At 44.0% G+C, this 22,769-nt stretch overlaps 1 protein-coding gene across 6 annotated transcripts in view; it reads left to right on the forward strand.

The window, feature by feature from the left end:
* Positions 1-22,769, forward strand: part of CTDSPL (CTD small phosphatase like) — a 114,656-nt gene that overhangs the window by 36,961 nt on the left and 54,926 nt on the right. Inside the window, exon 1 of one of the 6 annotated variants that reach the window (XM_081824423.1) lies at positions 53-2,762. The exons of the other annotated variants lie outside the window; for them this stretch is intronic. Coding sequence (XP_081680549.1) covers positions 2,687-2,762 — 76 coding nt within the window. The 5' untranslated portion in view covers positions 53-2,686. Of the gene's footprint in view, positions 1-52; positions 2,763-22,769 lie in introns of those variants that run through there. 6 annotated transcript variants of the gene reach the window in all.

A 22,769-nucleotide genomic window follows, 5' to 3' on the forward strand; every position in this document is an offset into this window, starting at 1 on the left:
AAACCTTCCCACAAGCAATTTGGAGTTCTCAGTGTTGGTAGGAATATAAAATGATATAACCATTTTGGAAAGCTCTAGCATTTCTTTTTTTTTTTTTTTTAAGTAGGCTCCATCCATGCCCCGTGTAGAGCCCAACACAGGGCTTGAACTCATAACCCTGAAATCAAGAGTTGGACGCTTAACTGCCACCCAGGCACCCCTCTAGCATTTCTTATAAAACAAATATATCCTTATTTGACTCAGCAGTTTTACTCACAGTTATTTACTCAAGAGAAATTGAAATATATGTTGACAAACACTTATAAAGCCTATATGTCCTCATCAGTAGGAAAATGGATACAGAAACAGTGATATATAATGGAATGCTACTTAGCAATATCAAAGAGAAAATTACTAATACATGCAACATGTATGAAACTAAAAAACTGAAAGAAGCCTTCCACAAAAAGAAGTATTTAGTATTTGATTCCACTTATATGAAATTCTAGAATAGGCAAAACTAATCTATGGTGGGGGAAAAAATCAAAACAGTGGTCCTTATGGCAGAGTAGGGATTTTTTTAACTCAGGTGTATATTTTTATGTAAACTCAGTGTATACACATTTAAGATTTGGGCACTTCATTGAATATAAATTTTACTTCAAGAGAAAAAAATGAATATTGAACTGTAGTTAATGATACACATTCTGAATTATTTAGAGGAAGTAGAATGGTACCTGTAGTTTACTTTGAAATACATCAAAAAGATTAAATGGATTAATGAATGAATACAAGAATGGATATGTATACAGATATGTGATAAAGTAAGTACAGTCAAATAAATGTTAATGGTAGAATCTAGGTGGCCTTAAACATACTTTGTTGTATATGTGAAATTTTTCATAACAAAATGTTGGGGAGAAAGAGTGAGGAGAAAGTTTGCTTCTAATTCCATGTACACAGAATTACTGCAGTGCAGTGAATTGAACCTTTATTGGATCTGCCTTTATAAACAAGAAAAATGTATTACAAACACATTTGTTCTGAGTTTCTCAAGCGCTGCTAATAAGCAAAGGACCATGGAAGAATTAACTAATTAGTTAATATGAATGAAGCATTTTCCCTGTCCTCTGGGAACTTGCAATCTGATGAAGGATATAAAACAAACATACCAATAATAGAATGCAGAATATGAAACATTCTCTAATAGACATAGGGATAAGCTGGTGTGGTTGTTCAGGAGAATGAGAGCGTATTTAGGTTGGAGGAACCATGGAGGCTGCATGGAGGAGGGGATATATTGAATACCAATGGACAGAGGGCCTGAACAGGGGAGATGGTATCCCAGGTACAGAAAGGAGCCTGTGCAGGTGTTTGGAGAGTGTGGAATAAAGGTAGAAAGGTGAGACTAGGGCCTTGAAAACCAGATTTGGATTTTACTCAGTAGATAGGAGGGAGACATTGTGTCTGCACAAGGCTGGGAGACAGATGCTTTAACATTAATGTTACTTAGTGGTACCTAGAAATGCGGGAAGCCCAGATGGGAGCCCCGACCCCCTCCTCACTGTAAGGCTTTATTCCATTCATGTGCTCCCTTGGAGGGGTGCCCAGGCCCTGGCTTTGATTTGAAGGAATTAGATTAGAGGATCTCCAAGGCCCTTCTAGTTCCAACATTCTGTGATCTTATGGCCGCTTGAAAAAGTTGTTGCTCAAACAGAGTAAATATTTCCTCTTGCAGTATTATTGTACTCTATTAGCCAACTCTTTCTTCATCAAGTCTGGATTGTACTGTTAGCTATATTACAAATCCCATATTCAAGTGTCAGAGCTCTGAGCTGTTGCTGGGTGATAATGCTGCTTTTTACAGAGTTTTAACATTTCAAGCTGTTGAACTTTCACATTCTGAAAAAAAATCACTGATGGTGATGTTAAGCCAGATGGGGTTACAGGGGAAAACTTACAACACTTTGTGGGAATCTGGGAGTTCTACATCTGTCACAGATGAGTCTGAATAATCTGAACTTGAAATGAGACTCTTCACAGAATGCTTATAGCATTCTGGTAATTCCTGAGTGCAAGGAAATGGAATCTTAAAACTGTGTGGAACAACACAATTTCTTTGGATGAAAAGAGTATCTTTTACCACTTGAGTTTTTATTAATGGTTTATTATTATATCTGATGTGTTCTGATATTTGGTCCCAAAGATAAAAGTCCCATACAATATATTGAACCATTGGGTGCGTGATGAAAAATTAACTTTCCATCTCTACGCATCCAGGTCCAGGTGGACGCCTGCTGTGTCAAGTGTGAAGGAAAGATAGTGGAGATATTGTTACTTCCAGACCACTGGGTCCAAGTGTTTGATGTGAGGAAAGAAATGATAGGCTGAAAAAGTTGTGTGGTGTGGGAACCCAAAGTCCTTGGGAGGAAGAACAGAAAGAAAGGTAGCCCAGAGCACTTCCATAGTAAATTTGCCGTGGCTGTGGTGGTTTGCTGGCTGGCTTAGCCCCAGTTCCAAAGACTCCAGCTTGATGCTTACGGCATGCTAGTTACACAGAGAGCTGAGCTGCAGAGAAAACGCATCTCTTAGCATCTGTTCACTTTTCATCTTACTAGGGAGAGAAACCATATCCCGACCTCATCAGAACACCAGGCCACCCCTCTCCAGGTGTCTCAGATATCTGTGCTCTGTGAACTTGGCAGAGATGGTCTTTTACAGGGAGGGGCTTCTCTCGGGGATCCCTAGTGAGAGGGGTCTCAGATCAGAGCTGCTTCAAAGAGGTAAGGGATGTGCCTCTAGTCCTAGGCCCCAATTAAGGGAGGGGGGGGCGGTGTTTTTCTTTTGCTGGGAAATGAGGAGTGCCACATCAGAGACTCTCTTCCATTTTAAAAATATTTCACTGAAATGTCTGCTTTCTGGCTGTTAGCAAACAGCATGTTTTGAAGCCAGATATCCTGTCCAAATAGTAATAACAATGTCACAACTTCTGTCACTAATACACTTTCCCCTTTCTTCAATTTACTTATAAGGATTTTTCTTGTGGTTATACAAGAAACTATAGAAATCATAGAAAACATACAAAAGTATATGCATAATAACACAATTTAAAGATGCTAATCATTGTTAGCTTTTTCATTTTTCTTCTTGCCTTTTGAATTTCTCTTACTTATGTGTATGTATAATGTCATAAGGGGATCATGGGAAATATAATACACGGATAGCTTAATATGTCAGCTATTTTTCACATGAGGGTTTTTCCCAAATTATAAAAACCCTTAGAGAATATCATATTTAATGACTATAGAATATTTGTTCTCTTCTGTGGACATAGCATCACCTTTTAAAATAGTACCTCGCTATTAGACTTTTAGCCTGTTTCCAGTGTTCTGTTGTAAAAGCAGCAATATCCTTGGTTTCAGGAGACATACTTCTGTGTCTGGGGAAGGAAGAGAAATGCGTAAGTTTGCCAGGGTGCCTGATGCCCCTGACTGAGCCTTGTCATGGTCTTTGTCTGGCTTTCTGTGGATGCTGGGTCCAAACTGAAGGAACAGAGAGGGACTCTTCCAATCCATTAATGATGGCAGGGGCCCCTTTGTATCTGTGCTGCCCTTCCCAAGGGACAAGCAGCTTCTGGGAATGGGAGTCCATCTCAGTGGACGGTAGCCCCGGTAGGCCCAAGGACCTAACCCTTCCTCACTCTCTTTTCCTCAGAAAGAATGATACCTTTTTCTGGGTTCCCACTTGACTGTGGTCATAGACGCTAAAACAGAGGAGCTTGAAGTGGCTTGGGGCCTACTTGGCCTCATAATAATAGTAATAACTGTAACTAATATTTATTGGGCATCTGCTATAATGTGTCAAGTGTTTTATATACAGCATCTTATTTAATTTGCAGACCCCTTGTTCTGAGAGCGAGAAATAGTGCTGCCCAGTGGAAAACAAGCAAGACAGGCTCTGGAATTAAACAGACAGTGCTTGGAGCCCAGCCCCGCCATTTACCAGCAGCTCTGTGACTAGGCAGATTTATTGGTCAGGAATGCATTCAGCTGCAAAACTCAGAAAACCCAACCAAGAGTGGCTTAAATAAGTAAGTAGTTATTTCTCAGACACAATGAGAATTCTGGGAGGAGCCAGTCCAGGGCTCACACAGTGTCATCAGACACTCAGTCTCTTACCTTCCTATCTGTGTTGTCCCTGGCATGTGGCTTTCCTCTTCATGGTGGCAGATGGCTGCTTCAACTGAGGCAGGAAGAAGAAGTCAAGAAGAAAGCAGGGCCAGTCCCTAGATCAGGAAAGCAAAAGCTTTTTCCCGAAATGCTCCGCTTATGTCTGATTGGCCAGAAGTCCATCATGTGGCCACCTAGGTGTAAAGGGCTCTGTGGAGAAGTTTCAGCTGCACGCGCCATCATCCATAAAGGGATCAGGGTTCTGTTGGAAAGGGAGGCAAGGGCATGTCTGACGGGTGAGCCATCAGTGGCTGTACCAGCAAGTCATTTAGTATCTTGGAAGTTCACTTGTTCCTCTGGTAATAATTCCTTCCTATTCTAGTCAGGCTTTTTCAGCCTCTAAGAGGTGTGTCCAGTTTGTCAGCTCCTTGGGCACATCCTGAGGGACAAGGGGAAACTCAGGTCTGGGTCCCAGCTACACACACCCCATTCACCCAGGGTCTTTGTACTTCCCAGCAGCCTGTTAACACCTCATCAGTCAGGACGTGCCAGGAACTCTCAGTACCTACTGCCAGGCCATCACTTTAGAACTGGGCATCCAGGTTTCCTTACCCTGAGGATTCTTCCAGGCGTGCAAAGCTGGGCTCTTGGCTACTTCTTTCCCTTGCTTCTAGTGCTCTCTCTCCTGTCTCACCCCAGCTGCTGTCCCTGCTGCCACTGCTGTGTCTCACAGTCGGACCCCCCAAAGAGATGATATCTTGGCTCAAATAGTCACCACTCATGAGGAGCATCACGGTCAGGCAGAGTCTTACACCAGGCCACCCCAGTGGTCCCTAGTCACCCTTTAGCCACAGAACACACCGTGGCTTCTTTCCTCGACAGAGACCTGTGGCTGTGGCAGGTGCCAGTGGATCCCAGATCCTCTCCGATGGATCACGGGAGAACACATGGGAGTTGTGTTCCAGAAAACTCGTTCCCCTGAAGTGGAGCAACAGGGAGGTACGGGCCCCAGGTGGGCTTCTCTGGGCCCTGCCAGAGCTAGGCAAGGATGCCTGGCTTGCTTAAGACTTTGAGATTGGCGTGGCGGAGGGGGGGGGGGCGGGGGGGACGTGATTCCTGTTACCTGGCCGTGGGAGAGCCACGGAGCAGCCTCGGCCACTGGCACACTAACGCCAGGGCAGAGTGGAAAGTGTGGGTTCTCTGAAGAGAGGGAGGGGAGGTGTGGGGAAAAGGCTGCTGGTCAGATTGCTGGCATTCCTGAGGAGGACCTTGTTTGAGAAGGAAGCTGCTGTTAGCTGCACCCTCCGTCCCAAGCCGCCCAGAGGTGAGAGGCAGTTATCAGGGCAAATGAGAGAATGTGTGTGCACATACTTGGAAATGGTGACTCAGTCCAGAGGCCTCCTTGTTGCTGTTATTACAGCTGCCGCTGCTGCAAAACAGCTTTGAACCCTGAGGTGTGAGGCTGCCTGGAGGTAGGGGCAGGGAGCGGGGGAGAGTTGCCTGGCAGCCCGGGACGTGCGAGCCTGCGGTCAGTGAGCGGGGAAGGGGCCTGCAGGATGGGTGAATGAGGCTGTGGCTGTAGGGTATCTGTGTGATTTCTGGTGCAGATAGAGAGCAGATCTGGGCCCTGAGGGTCAAATGCCAGAGCCAGGCAAGGATGCCCTAGTTGGCGCACGGCTGTCCAGGCAAACAGTCAGCAGAGGGTGTGCCACACCTCCACCAGATCCTGTCACTGCGGGCCGTGCGACGGCTTCATAGCAAACCGGGCACAGAAGCCCCGTTGTCCCTTTTCTCTTGTCCACCCTGCATCCGTCCTCTTCTGCTGAGAAGCTGCGACGGGTCAGGGCGCCGCCACTGCTGGGCAGAGCGCCTGCCAAGTCCATGTAGTTTCCGGCTGGTGCCAGGTCCACCAGCCAGCTTCCCGCGGCCGCTGCCACCGGGTGACTGGTTCCTAGAAGCGGCACATGCGTGAGCTGGGACGGTGTAAGCAGAAAGTAATTGGGTGGCACCCCCTCCCTCACCAGATCCCTACCACACGCTCGCTGGCTCCTGGACTTCTTCAGCCTGTCCAGGGCAAGAGAGCTGTACAGTAAATCTCCTGAGCATGAACAATTCTGTGGAATAAGGTTGGCTCCGTGGGCTGGCTGCCTGTCAGACTAAAACTCTGAACTGGATTATGTGACATTTTCGTTTTAATCAGAGAGGAAAGCCAGATTGCTGAGCAGAGCCACGCTGATCATGGCTCTTTTTTCAGCTGTTTAGCACTAATTCCCTTTGGGGGAGAGTCCTCACTGGGCCCCTTTTTAGACACCCGGGAGGAGAAGGAGAGGCACACGCTCTCAAGCTTTAGAGGCCACGCTAGCAGGTGGAAAACCCAGTGTACTTGTCTCACCCACACTGAGAAGGAACTTCACAATGTGAAGAGCTATGCCGAGGCTCACCCAAGTGCTGACCCACTGAAACAGAGATGGGATCAGGGGGCGCCCATGAGGGGTGAGAGGTCCCCTTCCAGCCTCTGGCCAGAGCAGTGCTCCACCCCAGACCCTGAGACAAGGCATGAGGAAGGGCACAGCTCACCCTTGTCTGGGCACTCAGCCCGGAGCTCTCTGCTCAGCTCCCTTTTCATGGAGAAAACATGTCTGGCCATGAGTCCCCTTCCTTCCCACATTCCAGGACACGTCTCCCTGCTACATCATGCAGACCTGGTCCAAATCTGCCACTTCCTTCTCCACGTTCTCTGATCTGGAAAAGTGGTTTTTCTGCCCATCCTTATATCTTGACTGCAATATCACAACAGCCTCCTAATGAGGCTTCCTGCCTCTGGGTCTCATCCTCATCCTCATCATCATCCTGTATATATTTCTAGCATAACTTGCCAAAGCATGATACAGTCTAATTACTCCTCTGTTTGGAAGCTCTCAGTGCCTCCTCACTGCCTACAAGAGACAGAAGAAGATGGGAGAAGCTTCTTTTGGGATTTGGTCCCCACTTGCCACTCTGAGTCTCACTACGCTTTTTTCTGCCCACAGCTGCAAACACAGATACTCAGGAATCATTGAGAGATGGGATGAATGAGAAAAAAATTAGGAAGCCAAACAAGAGTTCTCTGGTGTTTTTAATTTTATATAGAGGTATCATGCTAACATATGTGTGAATTAATCATTGATAATCTTTTTATGGTTTTCTTGAGCTAAGTCTCTTATCCAAAGAATTGGGAAGCCTGTCTTATTTTATAAAGAGGGCAGGGTTTATAGAATATATAAGGAAATTGAGAGTCAAATAACATTTTGATCTTTTATTTTGAATTTGTAGCTCAAACAGTGCCTCCAAAAAGGATCTCAATAATTTGCTCTTTTTTTAGCCAGCCACTTCTCTAGTCAAATTTTAAAAGGCTTGGAAGAACATGTGATTTTTAAAATATCCTGGAGGACTTTTCCAGGCCTGGGCAGCTCATGGGTCAATGCACAGCTATTTCTGTATGTAAGTAGAGTGGGAGGGTGTTCTGCCAGTTCCCTGAAGGTCGGGGGCCTGGTTGCCTGAACTAGGAGGTTGGACAGAGGGACTTCCTTCTTCCCCTCTTGTGCCACAGCCGGGCTTCACTACAGAACTACAGACATGTGCTCCCCCATTTGTGTTTGCATGCCTGTACCTGCTGCAAGGTATTTTCTTCTGAGCTGGTCCCTTTAAATTTTGGGGACCCTAACTCCTGTGTCAAAGGTGTAGCACACAGGTGTGAACAAAGTAGTCATTTGGGGAGTAGTGCCAAGGTAGTGTAGACTGAACCACATAGGGGTGAGGGGGTAGCTTTGGAATACACAATCCCTAAATGAGACATAGTTTCCAGCTGATTTGAAGGCCTATTATTTTTCAAGGTTTGAGCCATGCTTATGGGAAAAGGAATCCTCAGGTCAAATGGAGAGCGGAGGAGTGTGGACTGGCACCCAGGGATTGAGTTCCCAGCCCAGCTCTGCAATTCATCCGTTGATTTTCTAGGCCAGGACTTTCCCTGGGAGTTACAGTACCTTTCAAGTTAAAGGGTTGGGTCAGTTTGTTCTTATGCTCCAGATGCTCTCTCCAGCCTTCTCCATCCTGCCCTGTGCTTTGGAAGCTGACCAGTAGGGACTATATGAATGGGCTCCCTTACTTCCTGGCCCCCTGTTGTGTTCTTTACCCTATGAGGAAAACCAACAGTCCATTGAGGGGCAGGGAGTGGAGGAGGAGTGGGACCGAAGTATTGATTCTCCTGGCTCCTTCTTGTGTCTGGGCTCCTGGCAGGTAGCCCTCTCCGCAGGGCACTCTGTCTCAAGATTCCAGTAGCCTCTCCTCCCTCACCCTCTGGTCCTAAGGATGTAACTGTGGCGCTGTTACTGGTCCCAGAACACTGCACTGTTTTTCCCCTGGTCCCTGCCCACCCCTTATAAATGGCCCCTTTATTAAACTCTCCTCAAATTACCCAATTTGAGAGTGCCATCTGTTTCCTGCCAGAACCCAGACGGATACGGTTCCTAAGATCTTTTCCAGCTCCGAAAAAAAGATGCCTGCAAGCAGAGGAGGAGTGGGCCCTTTGGGGCTCCCATTTTTCACTCATGCCTCCCTTCATGGTTCACCGGGATCAGGGGAGGGAGGAACTGGTAGAAACATGATCTCTAGAGCACAGAGTCACTACGATAAGAATCCCCCGCACCTTGGTAGGCATAGGCTGTTAGAACCCTGATTTCCAAAGAGTACACGGGTGTGCTCTCCCACTGTGGTAGCGGGGACTTCCCCCACCTTTCCCCAAGGGCGGCTCACACCAACCAAGGCAGGACTGTCCCTCCTACCCCTTGCTGCCTCTGTGACTTTGAGCAAGTGACTTCACCCTCTGAGCCTCAGCACCCTCCCTCCTAACCTGGAGTTGGTAACGCCGACCCTGGCCTGCACACGATTGTTAGGAGGTGCAAAGGAAGAAGTCTGTGGGAAACCGCTTTGATGAACATCAAGTTCAGGACTAAAGAGGACTGTAGTCATAAACAGCTTTTATCGTGGTAGGGGTCACAGGCAGGGCACAGAGCCCAGTGGGGACATTACCCCTGCTCCCGTCCTAGCTAGAAACCAGCCTCCATTTGCTCTGTCCTGCTATGTGCACTTGCTGAGACATACGTGGCTCCCCAAGTGTCAATTTCAGGATCAAAGTGTGACCTCAGAGATACCAGATTATAGAATCATGTCATCAATAGCAACAGCAGCTTTCTAACATTTCTGGAATTCAGACCCCGGCCTTGAGAGTCTTAGGTGACCACTTATGGCCCTTCCAAAAGCAACTGCTTCAAGATAGTTCTGAGAGAGGATAAAGGAATTGAGTATATTTTATTTATACATCTTTAATTATCAAAGTTATCACAGAGACTTCTTGGAATACAAGAAAAATACATGCTTGTAGACTACATATGTCAAGTGCAATTTTTTTTCTTTAAAAAGTTATAAAGGGGCTTAAAGAATTGTCATATTCACTTGGTACTGTCGATATTATGTTAGGCCATATGCATACAGCCCGTATGTGTAGACAAGTGGCAGAGCTGGGGAAGGAGGGAGGGGATAAAGAGATGACAGGCTGGGAGTCCATGGCTTTCAGGGCCCTAGTGGATACACACCTCACTGTATTTATTACCCAGCAGCTCAGTACTGTGCATAGAGCGATGTGTGCCAATGGCAAGAGCATGTACTTAGTGGAAAAAAGAAGAACGAGATGCACAAACTAATATTTCTGTAAGTTAAAAATAGGTGCACAGAAACCCCTGTTGCACATTTTGTAAGCACTGTTGAGGACATAAGGATACACCTCAGGCACATTAGGAAATTTCTCTGTGGGGCGAGGGGAATGGAAATGGGCTGTAGGCATAAAAGGAAAAACAGTGCGTATGTACATAAATACAGGGCTTTTGCCTAGCCAGTGTTAATCAGGAACGGTTGCGTGTGGTAAATGCAGCCCTCTGCTCCTGACGTACAAAACAAACAAAAAGAAAGTCCTCAGTTTTTCTTTTTCTTTTAGGTTTTAAAAGAAGCCTAAAAAGGGTTTTACTGTTAGGTTTGAATGGTCTTCCCCCATAGCCCTCAGTGTAGCCCCTGAACCACAGTGGTTAGTGGAACAAAAGTAACCTTTGTAGGGTCAGAACACAAACAGCACAAAAGCTGTGTAGAAACCACATGAAGGAAAAGATGCTGTGAGCCGCCCCTCAGGCTCACTTCTGGAAACTCACCACCTGGTAGTGCCCGCCAAGTGGGCCAACGTCCATCAAAGCAGGCAAGACTATTCCAAGTATGGTTCTCTTTTGTTAAAAAAAATGCCTAAGGGAAAGTGGAAGATACGGAAATGCATGTAAACTTATCAGAAGAGCCTTCATAAAGTATTTTGAGCGGTACACCCTCTTTTCTCTTTTTGATGTATTTACTTTTAGTCTCTTATGGGTAATTTTTTTTTTTTTTTTGCAAAAGTGATATCCCATGTCTACGTATTCCCATTTTACGCAAATTACACTTTACATCCTTATCCCAGTTATCTTTCCTTAATGTTGCATTTAACAGTATTTTTCCATTTTGCTACATAGGCTCTGTCACCATCATTTTTAATGACTGTGTAATACTTTATTGACTGATTATACCAACACTTATTAGAATGACATTTAAGCTGCTTTCCACTTACCCCCCACATATAAGTAATGCAGAAAATGCTGCATGTAACCTCTTCATATTTTAAATTAGTCCCTTAGGATAGACTCAGGAAATGGAATTACTGGGTGAAGGAGTGTACAAAAAGCATCTGTACTCTTGGTACAGATGACTAAATTGCTTTCCAAAAGGATGGTAGCAATTTACACTTAACAACAGTAGTACGTTCTTGTAGCAACATGGTGTTTAAAAGTTCTTAATTGCCAATTTAATAGCTCACATGCATTGATTTTATTTTTGTGTTTCTTTGATTAATAAAGAGGTTAAAATTTTTCCAAGTTTGAGATTAGTATTTCTGTTTATATTACTATTCGGGTGGTCTCGGACTTTTCAGTTTGTATGCAGCCTTTACCCAATGTTTAATTTTTGTCGTAATTCTGCAACTGTTTTATATTTTCCCTATAAAATGTTTAAAAATTTTTACATAAAGTGTTTTTCCTTAAAGAAACTGATACTGATTCATTGGTGTTTTTTGTTTTATTTTGTTAAGCCAAATAAAAATCAAAATACTGTTGGTTAAATTTGAGAAAGAAATTTTACAGCATGGTATAATGAAAAATGCACTGAATCGAGGGCTTTGTAGGCAGACAAAACCACAGTCCAGTCCCTGACTGTGATGTCCTGGCTGGGCAGATCACTCAAGCTCTCCGAGCCTCCGTGTCTTCGTTTATGCCATGGAAATTATGACCCACCTTCCACCGGTGGGACTGGCTGGGGTCATGAACAAATGCTGGCATGGTGGCTACCCAATAAACAGGGATCCTTTTCCCCCTCCTTGCCTTCCAGATCCTAGGGCTGAGCGGGCTGCTGAGGGCGGCTGAGTGGCAGTTTAGGAGGAACTAGCTGCAGTGCCCAACCCTATCCTGGGGCCTCCTGTTTCCTTCCAGGCAGGAGGCCCAGGGACGCAGGGCAGTGGCTGTGCTTCTCACCAGTGGCTCTGAACAGTGGGCTTGTTGTTCTGGCACATCTGGTTACCAGCTTCCTGTTTGTCCTGATGTAGTGGTGTTCTCTCAGTCAGCGGCAGGAGGGAAAAGAATAGTCCTGGACGGGTAACCTGAGTTCTCTAACTCCTCCTGCAGTGGGAAAGCCTGGCCCTCCCCCCCCCGCCCCCTTCAAGAGGCTCTGTGACCGCCATCATGGGGCTATGTGACCTTGAGCAGGGCTTGATCCCAAGTCCCATGTGCGGGGAGGGAATGAGGAAGGAACGGCAAGTCATCATTGCTTGGAATTCAGGACTATGGTACCCGGGAACTAAGGCCAATGGATTTCAAACATATGCTGATTAAACATTAAACTTTCATTTCCCACAAAGTGAATGTACCACACATTCCCATTCTCTTCATATTCTGGGAAGAGGGTTAAGTCATGAACAGGATTCAAATCCCAGCCCCGCTTACTAGCTATGTGACTTTGAGCGAGTGACTTACCCTCTCTGTGCTTCAGTGTCCGCATCTCTAAAATGGGAGAATAACAGTAACTACTTCATAGGGTTGCTGTGAAGATTAAATGAAGTAGTATGAATAAAGAATTAGCACAGTTCTAGGCCACATAGAGTGACTGTACAATAGTTTGCATAAGGCGCTAAGATTTTACTTGCTGAATTCCCTTTGAGTCTATGGTTCTTGGAGGTTGGACTGCATTCTTCTCTTTAGAGATCTGGAAGTTCAGTGTAAAGGTAATTTGATGAAATTTTTCAGTCATTTGAAGTAGATAGAATTTGCAAAGAATGTGCATCAAGAGTATAGCAGATATATTCCTAAAAAATTAGCCGTAGAATATAACGAATATTTTATTTTTATTGGCTTTGATTTTTAAAATTTAGGGCTATGTTCCTATGGAAGAATTTTGCTTGCTGCTGAAACAGATGTCCCTTTGTCCCAGACAAATACATAGAGGCTGAATTACTGCGTTGCACAGGGTGGGGGCCAGGGGCCCATGTGAGAGGTGTGAGCTCAGCATATGTGAATGTGGGCTGTGATGTCTGGGGGAGGTGAGACGGTGGGGTATAGCTCTTCTCAAGTTCCACTGGTTCCAAGGTCGAGGCCCCTGCCCTGTGTGCAAAGTCCTGGCCTCTGCCCTGCTTTATGACTGTAAATAGGGCATTGTTAGGTGGTGATTTTGTCCTGTGTCTTTCATGGATGCTAGGACAGACACAGAGCCTACAGTGAGCATGTAGGTAATTTAAATCACTTATTCCCTCACTTCTTTCAAAACAAGTTTATTATGGGCTGACTTGGTTTATTGCTATACTCAGGAAATCGAAGCAAAGGGTGAGCCCTAGATGTGGTTATGGCGGCTGCCACATTGACTTTTCCACAGTGTGCTTTGCTGATGTGACTAAATACTAAACGTATAGTACCTTTTGGGTTTCATAGACTTGGGGAGATCCCTTTTGGTAACAATTTTCAGTGCATTTAGAACTTCAGAACTGAGTCGAGGCTGCAGAGTGATGACTTCCTTTTTGTTACTCAGCAAGAACTGGGAGAAAATTCAGAGAAGGGCCAGTGAGATATGAGAGGCAAGTAGAGCTGTGTATCTGGAACAGAGCGGGCTGAGGAATGAAGGAATAACAGTCTTTATCTGGGGTGCAGATTACCTGCTGCTTGTTCCACTGAACACTCAACAAGAAGACTCTTTGGCAAATAATAGGGATTTTTTTGCAGGCAAAGAAATTTTAACATTTTAGTGGATTTCCAAAAGAGGTTTCAGATTCTCTTACTAGGAAGGGCAAGAGGAGAGGTAGCAGCAAGAATCAGGAAACTGTCCAAACACTTGAGTGGCTGGTGTAACCCTCTCTATAGAGAGAGGGAGGAGCAGGACCCTAATATGCTTACAAGTCAAAAACTGTCATTAGGAAAACCTCTTTAGTTAATTACAGTTTAGCATATTCATTTGTAACTTTAAAGCACCTTGATTTATGGTGTCTTGGGCAGGGGGGGGCGGCGGCTAGAAGTGATATGACTGTCCCAGCGGAGGATGGAGAGTGCTGTGGCTCCCCCTGGAGGAGAGGAGGCCAGTTCCTTCTGCAGTCGACCCCGACCACTCCTTCCTTCCAGGCCATTGTTTTCAGGCCTCTAAGTTCTGGAATAGGGTAGCCAGGCTGCAAGCTACCCAGGCACCAGGTGACCACAAGAGGCAGAAGGGTCCCCATGTGTTTAGGGTGGGAAAAAGGGAAAAGATGTTAGCTGAGGCCAGGTCTTCAGGTGTGTGTGTGTGTGTGTGTGTGTGTGTGTGTGTGTGTGTGTGTGTGTGGTGTTGGGGACGTGTGTGTGGTGTTGAGGACGTGTGTGTGGTGTTGAGGATGTGTGTGTGTGTGTGTGTGTGTGTGTGTGTGTGTGTGTGTGTGGTGTTGGGGACATGGGAACCAGCCCAGGCTTCAGTAATAATGGGAGGCAGAAATGTATTAGGAATCCAGTTATTATTTCAAAGAGAGTCTGACATTATAAACAAGGGACCTTAACTACTTGTAGGATTTGTGAGAGCCTGGTAAATGAGTAACCTTCCCATTCCACAAATACTTCATAAACATTAACCACACATTAGGCACTGTGTGATAAACCCTCACAAGTCTGCTTTCTTATTTCTGGTATTCTGTCTTCATCGTCACCATAGCCCTAACACCCAGCCCTGGTATATTTTCAACAATAGCTTCCACATGTTATTTTATTTGTTTATTTTATTGTTAATTGAAATATAATTGACATATTTGCTTCAGGTGTACAACATAATGATATAATTACAATTCTGTACATCACTCGGTGCTCACCACGGTAAGTGTAATCAATATCCATCACCATACAGTTATTACAGTATTATATTCCCTATGCTGTACTTTTTGTCTCCATGACTTATTTATTTTATAACTGGAAGTTTTTAAGTCTTAATCTCCTTCACCTATTTCACCCATCCTCCCACCACCCCTCCCGTCTGGCAACTTTCAGTCTCTTCTCTGTATTTATGAGTCTGTTTCTTTTGTTGTTATTGTTGTGTATCTGTTCATTTGTTTTATTTTTTAGATTCCACATTTAAGTGAAATCACAAGGTGTTTGTCTTTCTCTGTCTGGCTTATTTCACTTTGGCTTCTACTTTTTAAATGCTTCCTATGTGCTGATGACACTCTCCTAAATGCTTTATAAGCATTACTCAATTTAACCTTCACAGAAAGGACAGTTACTGTCCTTTCACAGATAAGGATAACTGATACTCAAAGAGCTTAAATAGTTTGATTAGAAACTTGATAGACATGTAAATGAAAAGTAGTATTTTAAAACCAAGGTCTACTTGATTTATCCACTACCTAGTATGCCTCCTAAATGAGCAAACAGTATAAGCCTCAGCAAGCTATACCCTTTATACTCAGACTGCCTGGAATAGTTAGGACTAAAATCTGTAGGTGGCAGAACAGAGGGCATAATTCCTGCTTTTCCTTTTTCCCAGAATGCAGAGGGGGAGTGGTTTCCTGGAAGATTGTCTTGCTTTCAGGTGGAAATGAGACACTGCAAACTGGACATGCTTATTATCTGTTTTTATTTCAAATCAGAATTTTTGTGACACAGTCCAGATTATAGATGTTAGAGATGAAGAAACTGAAGTCCAGACAGGGGATGAGCTTTGCCCAGGATTACAGAGAGTAAGGATGTTGCTCCAGGAATCTAGCAATGTTGTTCTCTCTGTGTGGAAACATATTATCTGCCTGCAACTGTTTTCAGGGCTTTTCTATTGCATTAGTCTACTTATCTGTTCTTTTTTCTTAGTTACTGTTGCTCTGTAAATTTCAGTATCCAGTGGAGCAAGTCTATTACTGGCTCTTTGCATTTCCACTTAAATCATAGAATCCGTTTATCTCTTTCCAGTTTCCATAAAACAAACAAACAAACTAAACACTGCTGTGGTTTTCTCCAAGATTGCATGGGCTCTAGGGGAGAATTGACATCTTTACAATATGGAATCTTCAAAACCATGAACATGGTATGTCCCTCCATTTTTTATGGACTCTAAAATTTTTCCAAATAACATTCTAGAATTTTCTGCGTACAGGTCTTGCATATCTTGCATATCATAGTTTATTCCTAGATATTTTATATTTGGATGTTAGTGTAAACTATAACTTTAGATTCTTTCTCCTTTTCTAAATATTTATTATTGTGTTAAAAACACAAGAGATATTTTCAGGCTGACTTTATATCTCCCAAATAATTGTTGATTCTAGAAATTTATCCGAAGATTCCTTTGGATTGTCTATGCACACAATCAAAAAAATCTGTTTCCCACCTTTCTTATACCTCCTTTTTTTTCTAGTATGATGTTGGATAGAGGCTGTGATTCAGGCATCTAGTCTTGTCCTTGATCTCTGCAGGATGCTTTCAACATTTCACCAAGTATGATGAGTGCTACAGTTATTTATAAATACCATTTATCAGACTCAGGAAGTCCTTATCTAGTCCCAGTTTGCAAGGAATTTTATCATAAATGGATATTGAATTTCATCAAATTTTTTTTCTGACTCTATGGTATTTTTCCCCTTTATCCTATTAATGTGATGAATTGCATTCCTGCATTAAACCCAGTTGCTTGTGATGTATTATCATTTTTATATGTTGCTGGGTCCATTTTCTAATATTTTGTTCAGGATTTTTTACATCTGTTCTCCTGACAAGGATTGCATGTAATTTTATCCTTTGGTAATATCTCTACTATGGTTTAATCTGTCTCATAAAATGTACTGGGAAGTACCATCCTTTTTCTTCTCTGGGAGATTTTGTGTAAGATATGTGTTATTTCTTCCTTAAGAGTTTATTCAAAATTGGTGTTAATTGTTCTTTAAACATTTGGATATTTTCTTTTAGTACTTTGACAATATTCCAGTGCCTTTTGGTGTTTAGTATTTTCATTAAGAAATCAACTGTCCATCTTATTTAAGTCCCTTGATGATTATCAGTCTTTTTTCCCACTGGCTGCTTTTAAGATTTTTACTTTGTCTTTGGTGCACAGCAGTTTACTGTGAGGTGCTTAGATATGGCTTTGTTTTTATTCATCCTGTGTGGGGTTTATCCATTTTAAGATATTGGATCTGTGCTTGATGTCTTCTTTCAGTATTAAAATTTTTTGGCTGTTACTTCTTCTGCCCAGTTCTTTCCTTCCTGTCCTGTGGCTGTAACTGCATATCTATGATCCCTTCCTTTTTCATCCCCTATATCTCTTACTCTCTCATCCTTATTTTCTATCCTTTTGTGTCTCTGAATTTCAAAACTAGGTATTTTCTTAGGACCTATCAGTTAGTTCACTAATTTTCTTTTCAAGCTGTATTTAAGCTGCTCTTAAACCCACCTATTGAATTCTTTTTTTTAATGTCCTGTAAACTTTTTGCATTTCATGTTCTTTTTTTTTAAGATTTACTTACTTGTTTTAGAGAGTACAAATGAATGGGGGGAGGGGCAAAGGGAGAGGGCATGAGCATGGAGCCCAATGTGGGGCTCAGTCCCAGGACCCTGAAATCATAACCCCAGCCAAAACCGAGAGTCAGAGGCTCAACCAACTGTACCACCCAGGGGCCCCACATCTATTGAATTCTTAATGTGAGTTATTTTGTTTTTAAATTCCAGGGTTTCTCTATGTTTTTGTCTTTTGTTTTATTTTGTTTCTAGTTCTCTGTGAAGCTTTTCAATTTTATCTTTGAACATATTATTTTTAGCCCCTGTGAGTCTGTTTCTATTGCCTTTTGTTTTACTCAGAATCTGTTCATATTGTCATATCGTCATATACCTGGTTATTTTTGTTTGAGTGCCAAACATCATAGATGAAAACTTAACGGAAATAACTTGAGGCCTTCAGTGATGTCATCTTACTTTCAAGAGAATTTATATTTGCTTCTGGCAGGACCTGGAGCACCAGTGATCTGTTATCACTGCCATCCAATTTCAGGGATTGAGAGGGCTTTTGTATCTGTGAGGACCAGTCTGTTTGTGGTTCACCTTTGCTCTCAGAGTGTAGCACTTTGGGAATAGGACTCTAATTTTAGATCCTCTAGTTCCACAGGCTGTCCAAAGCACTGCTCAGCCTTTCAGCCTCTTAGCCAGCTCCTCCAGAATAGGCACTCTTGGAGGAAGTGTCCGCAAATTCCAGGCTTGCCTCTCTGGATTTCTCTCTTCTTCTGAATCTTGGCTTTGTTATTCTTCATTGCCTGATAATCCTCCATAACCTCCAGCAGAATTTTAAAAATATTTTTCCAGCTTTTTTCATTCTCAGCAGGAGGGTTAGTCTGAATTACCTAGTCTAACATTATTTCAGTGGTTTTTAAATGTGGTACTTTTATTACACATGGTGCATGCTGTGGATTAAATTGTGTCCTACAAAAAGACATGGGGAGAAGTCCTAACCCCCAGTACCTCAGAATGTGACCTTATTTGGAAATAGGGTCATTGCAGATATAATTAGTTAGGATGAGGTCATACTGTAGCAGAGTAGGCCCTTAATCCAATGGACTTGTGTCCTTATAAGAAGCGGAGAAGATACACAGAGAAAGAGGCACACAGGCAGAAGATGGCCATGTGAAGACAGAGGCAGCTATTGGAGTGGTACATCTACAAGCCAAGGAACGCCAAGGGTTGCCAGCAAACACCAGATGCTAGAAGAAGCAAAGGATTCTCCCTGCAAGTTAAAGAGGGCATATGGCCCTGCTGATACCTGGATTTCATATGTCTAGCCTTCAGAACGGTAAAGCAGTAAATATCTGTTGTTTTAAGCCACCCAGCATAAGTGGTTTTGATATGGGAACCCGAAGAAACAAATACATTGCTTTATAGTGTACAAAGTGCTTTCCCAGAAACCACAATGTTTGTTCTGCACAACTATCCTGACAGGAAGGTGGGCAGGTGGGCAGGTGGGCAGGTAGGCGGTGCTAAATGAGATCAATTAGGGAAACTGAGGCCCAGGGAGGCAGCATCTAGGTGCCACATTCTAGGTGCACAAGTCACAGGCAAAGTTTGGATTGTATCTGGATGTCCTGCTTCTTTCTACCCACGGAGATGCCATAATTTTTGTCCCACTTCATCACATCTCTCTAGTGTCCTAGGTCAAGAGAGGTTCCCAGTGACCGTGTGCTGATGTTCATTGCTTTGGAGTTGAAAGGAATGGAACATGTACTTGCCTGGGCAGTGCACACATTCATTTTTGTGTTCATTCATTTGTTCGGCAGACACTTACTGAGCACCAAGGTCCTATGCCTGGGGGAGGTCAGGGCACAGTACAGGGAAGAACAAATGCAGGAAGGATAGAATAAGGACTCCGTTTCTTTCCTCAGAAGCTCACAGTCCAATAGCAGAGAAGATACATCTTCACAACTAGATTATTATAGCTTTTAAAATAGAACTTAGCAGAGTATGAATAAATTTAGTCATGCAAAGTGAGTTTTCCACTCTGGTTTAATATACAAATGAAAAGAAAGCATTTGTATATCCTGTTTAGTGTTTATGGCACATCTTTTGCCCTAAAGTGTTAGACACTCTCATTGTAATTTAGAAAATTATCTGCTGATAAATTGTCCTAAATTATATCACAATATAGATGAATAAATTTAGACTTTATTAGATTGATGTCATCTACTTGAAAATGTAGCCTTACAGCAAATGCCAGGTCACAGTGTACTAGATATAGTTTTACTATTAAATGTTTCTATTTAGTGCACAGTGTTAGTCATCAAATTTTTATTTGTAACTTTCAAAGGAGTGTTAAAGGAAGTGTTGGACAGTTCCTGTCCTCAGCCAGGGAGAAACTGTAAGCGATGAAGCCTTCATTCTTTGATTCATTCAACCTTAATTTGAGTGTCCAGGCAGTGGGGATATGGTGGCGAATAAGGTATGAATAAGCAAAGTGTAAAATTCAGTGCTCTTGTGTTTGACAGTAAAAATTTGAGAAAAGAACTGGGTGAGCCAAGTACCCAAAGGCATAGTAGGAATTAAGGCAGAGAAACGTGGGTTGTAGTTTTGGGGAAGAATTTCGGAAAGTTTCATGGAACTGGGCCTTAAAAGGTAAGAAAGGGCTAGGGGCTAGCAGAAGGCCTGGCAGGTGTATGAGGTGAGGAATTTCTAAAGACAGGAGCAGGGAGGAACCAGAAGCCTACAGGAGGGCGCTCCAGAAGGAACACATGCTCAGTATACACAGTTTCACATGCGTATTTGCTTTGTTAAGTAAGAGAACAGACCTCAGGCCTGGTGCCCTAAGTCATAGTCTCTGTCTGCCTCTAACCAACTCTGACTTTGTGCAGGTCACTTCATTTCTCTGTACCTTTAGTAAGGCACTTAAAAATCCACCTGGTATCAGGACAGTCCTCAAAGTCTAACTTGTCAGAGCCCCTTCCACCCCTGCATGACCTGCCCCTATCACTTGCTTCATCAAGACAAGGCTTTGCCAGCTTTGGAAGTCCCTGTGTCTGCTTGGGCTGGTGGGGGTCCCTGTGGCCCCCTGGGCCATGTGCCTGGTCTCTTAGCACCATGCCCCTGCTCCCAGATTGGCCCACTACCTTTAGGGGCACATGTGGAATAGTTCCCAAGCCTTCTTGCGTTTAATGTAACTCTTGGAGCCCCCCAGCCTTTAGATGTGGTCTACGTCTCCCTTGGAATATCATCTGGGCTCCCATTTCTAGAGGATTCTAGCTCCGTTCTGTCCTGCCAATCGCATTCTGTTTTTATATCAACACAGTCTCCTACTAGTTCTCCATCCCATGTTCTCTTGCTTGAATATGATCACAAACTAATAGACCAAAACATACATTGCTTTATGGTGACACTAAGAAATTGTCTTCTTCAATTATGGTAGAGTTGTTTCTCGTTTGTCTTTTTGCATCAGGTAGGATCTTAAATAAATGGCAGTGCCTGGAGCTTGGAAACAATTTGAGTCGTTCACCCAACAAACATTAAGAACTCTATGTGATCGGTTGCTGTTAGCCAGTCAGAACCAGGAGGAAAGTACTGCTCCCTCCCTCCTGCTCCCGCTCTGGAAGGGGAAACAGGGCCTAGAGAATGTGAGAGGAGAACCCTAAAGGGCACTGTGGGAGTGGCAGGAGCACCTTTTATTGTAATAGGATTTGTGTCAATGGGGATATTTGTTATTTAAAAGACTATACATAATACACAAATAGATTATGTGTAATATCAGTGGTTTTGAGGTGGCTCGGAAATCCCCCTTGGGCTGAAAGGATCAGATGCACTTCTTCCTGCCCCCCTCCCCCCCCCCGCCCCCCCCCCACACAGCAGCTCATCTCCGTTTGCAGGATTTTATATTAAGGTCCTTGTATGAGTTACCTTTTAAAAATGGTCATCCATTGATATTTTAAAGTTTGGAAACTATACTTTTCTATAGAAGACACTCTACTATGGACTCTGGACCCTTGGGAAATTGCACTTAGGGTCTCATGATCAGAGGATCCTTGCTGTTTGCAGGAGTCTGCTTTCAAGACAGGACCCCTTACCTGAGGACATTCCAAACAGTTTCCTCAATGTAGAATTTAATTTTTTTTTTAAGATTTTATTTATTTATTTGACAGAGAGAGAGAGACAGCGAGAGAGGGAACACAAGCAGGAGGAGCGGGAGAGGGAGAAGCAGGCTTCCCGCCGAGCAGGGAGCCCGGTGCGGGGCTTGATCCCAGGACTCCGGGACCATGACCTGAGCCGAAGGCAGACGCTTAACCGACTGAGCCACGCAGGTGCCCCGATGTAGAATTTAAATTTAAAGGTTTTCCCTTCCCTGGAAAAACAGTTGTGGAATTTTGCCTCAAGTTACTAATTAACACGACATGCTAGGACAGAATCTCTGAATAATGTTTTCACCTCCATCTTATTTTAAAAGTGAAGTGTGAGGTAGAGCCCGGAATAGGAATAGGTGGGGCAGGGGTGGAGGACCGTTTCCAGAGGGATTTGATGACAACAGGTATTTGCTAATCCAAAACCAGGTCCTGGAGAAGCTGAGGGATTGGTGGGAGGCTGCAGTTTCAGGAGTCGGAGAATTAGTTAGCAGATGGGAGCCTGCAGTGGAGGAAGGATCATCAGGGACCAAATGGAAGGAGGGCCAGGGCTCCCCTTCTTCAGGGTAATGGGCTCTCCATCAGCCTCTGCCCTCAGAGACCCTCCTGGGTTCCAGTAGCTGTGTGTGGCAGGGTCTCAGGGGAGACAGAGAAGGAAGTTTGGTTTGCAGGGCATTCCCCTCAGTGAGTAAGCCCAGTGAAGGAACCCACAGGATGGTTGGAGAAAGGAGCTGGCAAAAGCAGGCAGGGACCAGAAAGCTCATTTAAGAGGGTGGAGAGTTATGGAAGCCCTGAGGGTGATTGCTTCTCTCAGGCTCTGCTAGAGGCTTAAATAACACTCATATTCCCTGCTAGTTCTAGAGGTCAGAAGTCAAATCAGCTTCGCTGGCTTAGAGTCAGGGTATTGGCAGAGCTGTGTCCTTCTGGAGGCTCTAGGAGAGAATCTGCTTCCTGACCTTCTCTGGTTTCTGGGGCACCTGCATTCTTGAGCTCATGACCCCTTCCTCACTTCACTCCAGCCTCCTTTTCTTTTCTCGTGTCTCCTACTTCCCACGAGTGACCTTCTTGGCATCCTTCTGATTACATACAGGGCCTATTTGAATAATCCAGGGTAATCTCCCCATCTCTAGATCTCTAATGCAATCAAGTATACTAGCTTCCTTTGCCATAAAGGTAACATTTCACAGGTCCCAGGGGTATGTGGCTGCCTTTGGTGGGCAGTCTTACTCAACCTACTGTAGGACAGAAAGGATTTAGCTAAGTGGTGAGAAACAATTTCGGGATGAAAGACAGGAATTCACATCTCCGCTTGAGGTGTTTGAGCGTGTGCTGCAGAACCCTGTCTTGGGGGGCGAACTGACCTGGCTGCCAGAATTGAGCTCCTCGGACCTTCCCTCCAG

Source organism: Leptonychotes weddellii, chromosome 1 (assembly GCF_054177405.1).
Source record: "Leptonychotes weddellii isolate Sample4059 chromosome 1, ASM5417740v2, whole genome shotgun sequence".
NCBI classification, from domain to species: domain Eukaryota; kingdom Metazoa; phylum Chordata; class Mammalia; order Carnivora; family Phocidae; genus Leptonychotes; species Leptonychotes weddellii.